General features: G+C 44.5%; 1 protein-coding gene and 1 non-coding gene across 2 annotated transcripts; one reads left to right on the forward strand and one right to left on the reverse strand.

The window, feature by feature from the left end:
* Positions 1-4,880: 4,880 nt before the first annotated feature.
* On the forward strand, positions 4,881-9,098 carry eomesb (eomesodermin homolog b). Its single transcript, XM_063198006.1, has 6 exons — positions 4,881-5,647; positions 5,921-6,075; positions 6,249-6,370; positions 6,605-6,763; positions 6,876-6,937; positions 7,544-9,098. The coding sequence occupies exons 1-6, from the start codon at positions 4,977-4,979 to the stop codon at positions 8,475-8,477; spliced, it is 2,103 nt and encodes a 700-aa protein (XP_063054076.1). The 5' UTR covers positions 4,881-4,976; the 3' UTR covers positions 8,478-9,098.
* An 847-nt stretch (positions 9,099-9,945) lies between these two features.
* On the reverse strand, positions 9,946-10,017 carry trnap-agg (transfer RNA proline (anticodon AGG)). Its single transcript has one exon. It is a non-coding gene; the product is annotated as a tRNA-Pro (tRNA).
* Between the last annotated feature and the right edge of the window lie 391 nt (positions 10,018-10,408).

Here is a 10,408-nt window from a genome sequence, read left to right on the forward strand (position 1 = left end):
AGGCTGCAAGAGCAAGCGCATGCAGAGCAAGCCGCAGAGCAGACCACAGAGAGGCTCCTGCAGTCCCACTGCTTTGAAACCAGCCGGAGATTCTGGCAAGTGTAGGCTACGGTATTCTGTTTCATATCACACCAAACTTTGTCACCCCGGCCTTCAGCCACTCTACTCCTCCACTCTGCTCTACCAAGCAAGGAACAGCATCCCCTTGCTTAACCCATTCATGCCTGATATACCAAGTACCAAGGGCGCCGGAACAAGTTTTAAAGTGGTGGTGCAATTTTTTCTCCATTCTCTATTTCTTAACAATGTTACTGCTGCTGCCCTCTGTGCTCATTTGTCTTCAGTAAACGTTGAGAGAGCCTCATTTAGGGAGTCCAAAAGTGATGGGCAAATGCACCACTGCATCCCCTTTTCCGGCATGTAGGCCTATGTATAGTACACACACTGACCTAGGCACCTGGAGCTGCATGGCTCTGCATCCAGGCTCATGACATTTGATTTAAAAAAAAAAAAAATTAAAACGTGGGTATGTTAGTAATGAATGAACACATTCTAATGCAAGAGGAGGGTCTTAGCTTACACAACTCATTTCATATTTTTATGTGCGTTTGAGGTCAAGATATGTAGGTTTTCATAAGCTGAGAGCACCTTTTCCCAAAAAGGGCTTCAGCATTTAGCAGGCGTTTTTTGCAGGTGCCTTAGGCTGCAATGGGTTTAGATGCTGAGAGGCCGACAAACGCAGATGGAGAGACACACCTACGAGAGAGCCATTGTGTGATTGTGCAACACGTATGTGTGTGTGCGTAGCCCACCGTATGTCACACCTTGTGCACCCCCCCCCCCCACACACACACACACACACATACACACACTTCACAGTTCGTACGCAACACCAGCTGATCAAAGATATGGCAGAACTAACAATAGAACACAACTGACCAGAAATTCCATTCCAACTCAAGACTGGAGTCCAGTTTGTATTTCTAAGATACAAGAAGGCAAACCATTCATTACAATGCACCTACAACATGTAAAGTTAAAAAAAATGGGTTTTTAACAATTCTCAGCTAGGATAGGTGATGTGTGCAAACTACGTAAGTGTTCCTACACCACACGCCTTCAGAATGAAACCAATCGTGTGAAGAATTGCATTTTAAATGTGTAGCAGATATAGCATTTAAATGTGTTAAAATAACACATTTTATAGATATAAATGGAGCTGAGCTGAAAACAGTGTTGCATCCCCGGCTCAGTGTACAGTACAGTAGTAGCACGTGAGGGTGGCGGGCGGATAGCCTCCCGTTTAACAACAGTAGCCAGTGTGAGCTAGTTGCCATATTGCTTCATCAGAGCCTGCCAGCCCGGCCTCCTGTCACAGAGATAGAAAGCACCAACGTGTTAAAATAACACATTTGCACTCCTGACTCACTGATTTAATCACAGCGCAGCAGGACGCGCATGGGCAGCAAGCTGATGACTGTATGTGAGTCTACTGTATAGGCCTACACAGTAAATGTTGCTGTGTTAATTTAACACTTAGAGAGTTCATTTAAGTCCAAATGATGTCAAATCAACTCTCTAAGTGTTAAATGAACACTGCAGAATTTACTGTGTACTTGTACAGCAAGCATGTGTGTCTCTGTGTGCTGTTGTGAGGGTGGGTATTTCTTGTGTGTTTTTGCTTGTGTGTGTGTGTGTGTGTGTGTGTGTGTGTGTGTGTGTGTGTGTGTGTGTGTGTGTGTGTGTGTGTGTGTGTGTGTGTGTGTGTGTGTGTGTGTTGAACAGAAAGATATTTAAATACAGTAGAAGCATGCTGATTTCTGCTAGAAGTGTGTGAGGGTAGTGTGTGTGTGTGTGTGTGTGTGTGTGTGTGTGTGTGTGTGTGTGTGTGTGTGTGTGTGTGTGTGTGTGTGTGTGTGTGTGTGTGTTTTTAACAGAAAGACCAGTAAATACAGAAGCATGCCGATTTCTGCTATACAGTAAGTGTGTGTGGGTGTGTGTGTGTGGGTAGTGTGTGTGTGTGTGTGGGGGGGGGGGTAGTGTGTGTGTGTGTGTGGGTAGTGTGTGTGTGGGTGAGGGTAGTGTCTTGGTACACAGAGACAAACAGCATTGCAAGCTGAACACTTCCTGATTCTTCAGTATCAAAATAATATTAAGCTCAACAAGCATACTGACAACAGCATCCATGCAATGCCACCACCACCACAGCAATGAGAAGAGGAGCACAACGGCTACAGACAGTGCTGTAGTCTATGTAGAATGCAGGTATACGCTGTATACCCACCTCAAAATGTCAGAGATTTCAGTATACCCACTTAAAACGGATTGATTCAATATTTAGAATAGCACAAACAGTATACCCACCTCAAAAAATGTCAAATATACAGTATACCCACCACCACAAAAAAAGTAGACTACACCGACTACAGACCTCCTGGCCTGTTCCCTTTGGCTGTGGCTCGTGTGTGCTATAGCCTGTCAGAGGCTCATGAGGCATAAGCAGCAGACCTCTACAGCCCAGCCGGCCCATGCCCATGCCCATGCGGCCCCCATTAAACATTGGACTGCTTCCCTTTTATTTGCTCCGCTGGTTATCGACTTTGACAACAATATGGTAAGACTTCCCTTACCCCCGTGGGGTGGGCCACTGGCCCCCAGCCAGACAGGGTCACTTGTGCCTGTGCATCCCCCCAAATACTGCCCCCACAAAGGCAATGTGCAGTAACACATTTACTCCAAACTGAGTGTGGACTGAAGATGGTCATCATAACACCTCTTTTATCTTGTTGTTACAAAGCCTAATGGTCCAAACGTGTCCTGTTGTAGGAGATATTGCTATGTCACATTTGCAATAAATACAACGTATCGAATAACGATACTTTGAAAGCCTTTTTCTCAGTTTCAATGTGGTTGTAGTTTCTGCACTTTCTTTGTAGGGCAGAATATATTAAGGCCCTGTGTGTGCATGCTTTGCAATGAAGACCGCAGCTCACAGGCGACCAAATGTCAATAAACATTCCTTCAAGTGAGACTGTGGGAGTGAATTTATGTAGGCCTTCATTAATGTAGTTTGGTTGTACTGACTCAATAATGACAATATAAGCCCTCAAATCCTGCACCGGTTAGGTGCACTTCTGGTCCAGTTACATGACAACCTCCTATCAAGTTCAGTGTAGCAGTGTACCTTGCTTTTACGTTTTGTAAATATGATGCATCGTTACAGGCTAACTGATAACATAGTGGGCTTGCTGATTGTATTGTTCACAACTTAGGATACAGTACCAAATGAACCAGCAAGAAAGCGCCCTTTAACCCCCAAAAATAAATGATGTGTGCTTTGTATTGCTATCTTATCGCCTTATTCAAAACAGAACAATAAACTTGAATTTATTATTATTATTATTATTTTTTGGGGGGGGGACGGGGGGACTCTCCAAGCGCATACGTACGCAGATAAGACGAGCCCCGACCAGTGAAGGACACGAGGGAGGGAGCGCTCTATCGCGCACTTCACAGGTCCCTCATGATAGAAATGAGACGGGGGATTGCCGTAGTTCACACGCCCTCAGCTTACAGCAGAGGCAAGCATCGTGAAAGGCACACACTGGGCTGTACCGACAAAGAAACTCTGATAGACAGGGTAAGTAAATTATTTTCTGAATATTTGGCTTACATATAGCATATTAAATAGCCCGGTAATGCCAAACGAGAGAGAGGTTAGGTATTGTCATGTTTGTCATTTGGATAGGGCTACTGCGATAGTTGTACTGAATATTAATTGCACGTTTCTACAATAGATTTAAGTTCAATTGATCTATGTTTTTTGTATTCATTTTAAAGACATCAACAACCAATATCTTTTTCACATTACAGTAGCCAAAGTGGCTTGACTCAATGTCATTGTAAATTGCGCAACTTGCAATAAAATATTTAAACAAGCCTTCCACAGTAAAATAAGAATGTGTCAAAGCTGGGTTAAATATGTATTTTTTAAATGCCTCTACACGATCATATTAATAGGACTAGGCCTATAAGATCCAGCATCACCAACATAATGACAATAATAATCACGTGCGTAATGATGACCTTGCACAGTGATTCTAACGTGCCCAATGAAATTATATTTGGCATGAATATAGGCTACAAAACTAGGATAATGTATGCAAAATTATCATTATTATTATTATTATTATTATTATTATTATTATTATTGTTATTATTATTATTATTATTATTATTGTTATAATTTTACCGGGGCATATTTTCCGGGGAAAATAGTGGCGCCTGTCATCCATGCGTCCAACAGCTTGAATCAGAAAAAAGCGGGAGAAACGGATTCATGGGAAGAGGGATTCTGTCTGTCGATCATGAAATCCATCAAAAATTAGAACAGCTCAGGTGCTCATGAAGGAGGGTCGTAAATTTATTTAGCCTGTATTGTAACAAATAAACGCAGATTTTTAGCCTATCACACAGTGTAATCGAATTCAGACCAGTACTGATTCAAATTGTTTTGTGCAAAAGCAAATAAGCCTAATCACGTCCCATAATTTAAATATTTGAACCAAAAGTAAAGTAGAACTCTAGTGAGGTTTTGCTCCCTAAAACTGACGTGGCGCGTAAAATTAACAGGGAACCTATTTTAACACTCGGTTTCAAAATGATTCTTGAAATATAGATGGATGGTCAATAAGGCGGCGGTTTAGTTGTTCTTGGTCGACACACCGGCGATGGAGCTGTGCACAACTATTTGACAACCCCGCCTGTTGTTTCGGCAAATTGGAATTTGGACCAATCCACTTTGAGGAGGTTACCTGGATCTCCGCGTTATTAGATGCACGTGTATCTGTGGTGAGGGAGTTGTGTTGGAGGTGTGGCCGCCGAGGTCTGCGGCATGGATGGATGGCACATGTGAAAGCACACTTGTCTTTCTCCTCTCTCTTCCCAGGTGTCGGTCGCTCGGTGTTATTGCCTGAATGATGCAGCTAGGAGAAGGTCAACTTGACGAGACGTCCATTAACGCACAGAAAGTATTGTACGATTCTTCAGACAATAACAACAGGACTCAATCCTCAAGCGAAATACATTTTCATCTTTCACCTTCTCGACGTAAACACGAAGCGAAAAAGTTTTTATCCCACGCTGAAAACCGCGAAATGCTCGGAGAGGGACAGAGCGATGCCATAATATTGTCGAAGGACTCGGTCGACAACAGAAAAAGTTCTCTGACTACAGAGGAAGACCCATCCGACGGCAGCAGGCATATCATAATTGACGGAATTAGTCCGGATCGTTATTTTATCTCACCGTCTTCAGCGCAAGACATGAATCCCTGCTCTCTGTTTCCCTACACGGGCTCTGATGGCACCAGGTATTCGGCGTCGTTACATTACAGTTCCGTCCTTCCATCTCCGGGGTTTTCTTCTCCGGTCTACTCCGGCCGTGGACAGTGCGGTTCGGGCTACCAGTTCGGTCAAAGTCCCGGTTGCCTCTACCCATCCTACCAAGGGAGCGCACCCGGTGTTGGGTCCATGTCACACGCTGGAACAGGCACCGGTCTGAGGGCGCAGGTGTATCTCTGCAATCGCGCTCTCTGGCTGAAGTTTCACCGACACCAGACTGAAATGATAATCACGAAACAGGGCAGGTGAGATGAAATTGAACTGTTTGAGTGTACTCCCGACAGCTTTTCCTCCGAGATATGTTTAATGTCACTGTGTGGACATGAGTTGTGAAAATGACAATGGGTAGATGACAATTCATTACTGCGCACTTATGGGCCTGGTAGCCTATACAAAGCTAGGCATGAACAAACAACACGCTGTTGCGCAGGCATCGTGGATGGAATGTGGTTTATAGTTTGCCCTGAATTTCTACTCACGGTTTTCTTTTTGGTATTTTATGATTTCATATTTTACAGGCGGATGTTTCCTTTTTTAAGTTTTAATATCACTGGTTTAAGGCTCAACGCACATTACAACGTCTTCGTGGAAATCGTTTTGGCCGACCCGAATCACTGGAGATTTCAGGGGGGCAAATGGGTGACATGCGGAAAAGCTGATAACAACATGCAAGGTAAAGTTACATTTATAATTTTTGTAGATTTTATGCGCCTAATTTATCATTGACTAGGGCCTAGGCCTATTTAAATGCTGATGTCCGTTTCCCCTTGGATATTGTTTATAGGTTTATTTGACAGATGTAAAATATTTCCACGGTCAAATTCTAAATTATGTCTGGATAAATAGGGAATAAGGTGTATGTGCATCCGGAATCTCCCAACACGGGCGCTCATTGGATGAGGCAAGAGATCTCCTTTGGGAAGCTGAAACTGACAAACAACAAGGGGGCAAGCAGCACCAATTCTCAGGTAGCCAAAACGTGCTTTATTTTATTATTAAATTAAAATATGGAATACCAACGTGGCCAAAAAATATAATAAATTATTGCCAATGATTATCCTCAAGTCCCAATAAAAGACAAATTCAAGGACTTATTAGTTACTGTATTTATCTAAATAAATGATGTAGGCCATGGGCATCTCCAGCTCTAATCTGACTGTAGGTGTATGTCTTTCTTTCCAACTATATTCTACATTGTGCAGATGGTCGTCCTCCAGTCTCTACACAAGTACCAGCCAAGACTTCATATTGTAGAAGTTGGGGAGGATGGAGTGGAAGATTTGAATCGCGAATCAAAGACTCAAACCTTCACATTTCCTGAGAACCAGTTTATTGCTGTGACCGCCTATCAGAATACTGATGTGAGTGTGTTTGTGTGTGTGTGTGTGTTTTATTCCACCCCTTTACACGTTTTGGATAAGTTGTATTTTTTCCCTTCAGTTAATTTAATTCTCTTTAATTCCCTGTCTTTAGATCACACAGTTGAAGATTGACCACAATCCATTTGCAAAAGGATTCAGAGATAATTATGACTCGTGAGTGCTCCTTGTTTTTTTGTGTTTATTTACCACTGTGCCCACGATGAGATCAAATCTTTTCAAGATGATTGTGAAAATTTACAAAATGGTTTCTGCTGAATGTCCATGAATATATCTTATATATTTTTGTCAGAAAGTTTCGATATCTATGTCCAACAAATGGATATTTAATTTAAATAACACACACACACACGCACACGCATACAGGATGGGGGGGGGCAGTGGCATCTTTAATATAAATAATGTGAAATGTAAACAAGTTAAATCCCACTTTAATGTACCACCCCACCATTGAGAAGCTGGAACTGAAACTGCAAACTTTTTTTTAGCTAAACTCCTGTCACACCGTAAAAAAACTTTGGAGAGTACTCTGGGATCAGATACACTCTTTGAGATGTTAGATCTACTCTCTTAACACTGCATTTTTTTCTCACCATGCATGTATACTCAGGGGCACATTTCATATCAATCAGGTGAAATGTAAAAGAACCGAACTAAACATGCAGGCCACAATTTAGAAGCTGATAACAAACACTGGCTTTTAAAAATGGCATTGTATAATTTACTGTATTGTATTGTTTTGTTTTCCTGCACTCCTGTCAGGATGTACACAGCGGTGCCTGAGGGGGACCGTCTGACCCCGTCCCCGACCGACTCTCCGCGCTCCCACCAGATCGTGCCCGGCGGCGCCCGCTACGCCATGCAGCCCTTCCTGCAGGACCAGCTGGTGGCCAGCCAGAGCCGCTTCTACCACCACCATCACCACGGCCACCACGGCCACGCGGGCGAGCGGGCGGTGCCCCAGACCGGCAGCCTGCTCTCCCCGCCACGGCAGCCCGAAGACATGGCCTCCGCCTCGGCACAGCGCTGGTTCGTGTCTCCCGTGCAACAGGCTGGAGGTGGTGGTTCTGCTGCTGGTGGTGGTGGTGGGGTCGTCGTCAGCGGTGGTGGTGGTGGTGGTGGTGGTACCCCAAAGCTGGAGCTGGGCTCGTACGAGGGGGACTACTCGAGCAGCCTGCTGCCCTATGGCATCAAGCCTCTGCCCCTGCCCGCCTCCCACTCCTTCGGGTACTACTCGGACTCGGCCTTCGCCTCAGTGGCAGCCGGCTGGGGCTCGCGCAGCATGGCCGACGCAGCGACGGCGGCGGCAGCGTCAGCGTACCAAAGAAAGGTGGCAACTGCCCTGCCATGGTCGCCCAGGCCCAGCCCCACCCCTACGGGCTTCACCGACGACCAAATGTGTGACAAGGACAAGGCCCGAGGCGGAGGAGGAGGAGAGGAGGGCACAGCAGGGGTGCAGACGCCAGCGTGGCTAGAGACCTCCTCATCCCTGAAGGCTCTAGACGGGGGTGGCGAGGCCGGGGTTGGGGTGTACTCTGGGGGCTGCAAGCGGAGACGCCTCTCCCCAGACGGGTCCAGTGTGGAGGGCTCTCCGCCGGTGAAGGCAGAGGAGATGGGCCCGCCAGAAAACCTGGCCAGAGAAACTACTCCGTCCTCCAAAGGCATGGGCTATTACGCGTTCTATACAAGCACTTGAAATTACTTTAGGCTTTCTGACAGTTATCTGTGAGAATTTTGGTCTCACACCAACTCCTTTTGTCATTTCATAATTGTTCTACTACCATGGTGTATTTGTACAAGTTCTTTTGTATGTGCAGCTGTTATGAAAATCCAGCGAATCCAAAGTTTTTGAGGAGGAAGTTTCCTGCTAACATGACTGTGTGTATTCCATGTATCCTCTCCTCTTATTTTAGAGCACCATCACTTCATAATGTCTGATGTTGTTCATAGCCTGTTTTCACGGACAGGGTTTTAATTTGTAGGACATCAATTTGTACAGTGTTCTGAGACAGAGTGTCCTTGTTCTTAAATTGTGTTTCATTCCATGAATTTATGTACTGTATGACTAGTAGCCGAATAAAAGGTCTGGTGTGCTTTTAAAAGTTATTTCCCCCGCACCCATTATGTTAAGTTACACAAAAAACGCAGTGAGTTAGTGGCGTTCATTTATCATTATTAACATTGGAGATTTTTTTTTCAGTTATTTCGTTCTAGCGTCCTGGTACTTGCGCTCTCGTAATGTTTGTTCGGGTGCCGTCCAACGGCATGTAAATGCATTCATTTTGGCCAACATTAATTATTTTGAAAATGAGTACAGTCAGCGCATCACGTCATTTAAAACGGTCGTTGAGGAGTTTTAAAACGGGCTTTTAACCTGGTGAAATCAAATACTGAATTTGTTTTGTTTACTTTGACAGAATACTACAACTTTTTGCACGCGTAAAGATGCTGTCCACCATCTGTCCAGCGCTCCATCAGTTATTAGGTGTAATGTCCCATACATGCATCATACGAGAGACCGGGGGCAAGGCACAGGCAAATAACACAAACACATGAACAGTTTCCCCTCGTAACAATATATTTTACGAAGAGAAGACACCGGAGCAGCTCAGATGGGATGCATCCCGTCTGAGCTGCTCCGGTGTCCTCTCTTCGTTCAAGATTACCTGCCTCCCTCCCGTTGATGCACCAGATGTAAAAGCAGAAGCGCGTGGGACCCCTTTTTTGTTGAATATATATTTTACGTTTGTAATTGCTGGCCAATGCGCATCAATGCCATGCGTCACTGGCATTAACCAACTCACACCCAGTCGTTACTCAAGCAAATTACAGGTCGTTGTGCTTTCTTATTTTTGTTTTTTTGGCTCAACTGGTAAAACCGTGATTTTGCCAACGCGCATGACCTTTAACTTACTGGCTATCTGCCATTTGACAATATATTGAGGTAAGAAAACAACCCTGTGTCACTGTACCACTAACATATTAAGCTTTTCTATTTTGATTTTTTTTTAAAAGACAGGCAACTAATCAGTGTTATAGGCCGAGTCAGACTATGTGAGGCATTTCTGACCATTTGACTGACATGATGCATCACTGGCTAAAGGGTCCACTAAGGTTCCATAGTGACATGTCCAGGACGCACAATGTCCTAGAACCAAAATGAAGGGCTCGTCCGGGATTTGAACCCGGGACCTCTCGCACCCTAAGCGAGAATCATACCCCTAGACCAACGAGCCACATAGGATGTGCGTGGAAATGTCTAGTCAGATTTCCAAAATTGCCACGTCGAACTTTTTAGCCACGTTTTGGTCCGATCCATTGTGTTGTTTTGCTGCCCTCTAGGGGTTAAAAGGCATCCTCTTAAAGGATGGGGGAGAGGAGAGGACACCTTCAGGAGGGCTTTTAATTTACTCAGAAATACCAATAAAAATGGTTAGATTCTTTGTGGGTGGGGAACATTTTTTATTTGAGGGGCCTCTTCAAATTTTATAAATTCCTCCAAGAGCCATACTATGAACACAGACCAGGATATCTCCCTGCACTTTAGGCCTACAGGTACTGTATATTGAAGGCAGCCACCTTTACAACAGACTCCACCTTCACTAGATCCTCTGCAAATACATCTTA

The sequence above is a fragment of the Engraulis encrasicolus genome, chromosome 5 (genome assembly GCF_034702125.1).
Source record: "Engraulis encrasicolus isolate BLACKSEA-1 chromosome 5, IST_EnEncr_1.0, whole genome shotgun sequence".
NCBI lineage: Eukaryota > Metazoa > Chordata > Actinopteri > Clupeiformes > Engraulidae > Engraulis > Engraulis encrasicolus.

Coding starts and splice junctions, on each gene's coding strand:
- eomesb (XM_063198006.1), top strand. CDS start 4,977: ATGATGCAGCTAGGAGAAGGTCAACTTGACGAGACGTCCATTAACGCA. Junction 5,648..5,920: donor ATAATCACGAAACAGGGCAG/GTGAGATGAAAT, acceptor CATATTTTACAG/GCGGATGTTTCCTTTTTTAA. Junction 6,764..6,875: donor CCGCCTATCAGAATACTGAT/GTGAGTGTGTTT, acceptor CCCTGTCTTTAG/ATCACACAGTTGAAGATTGA.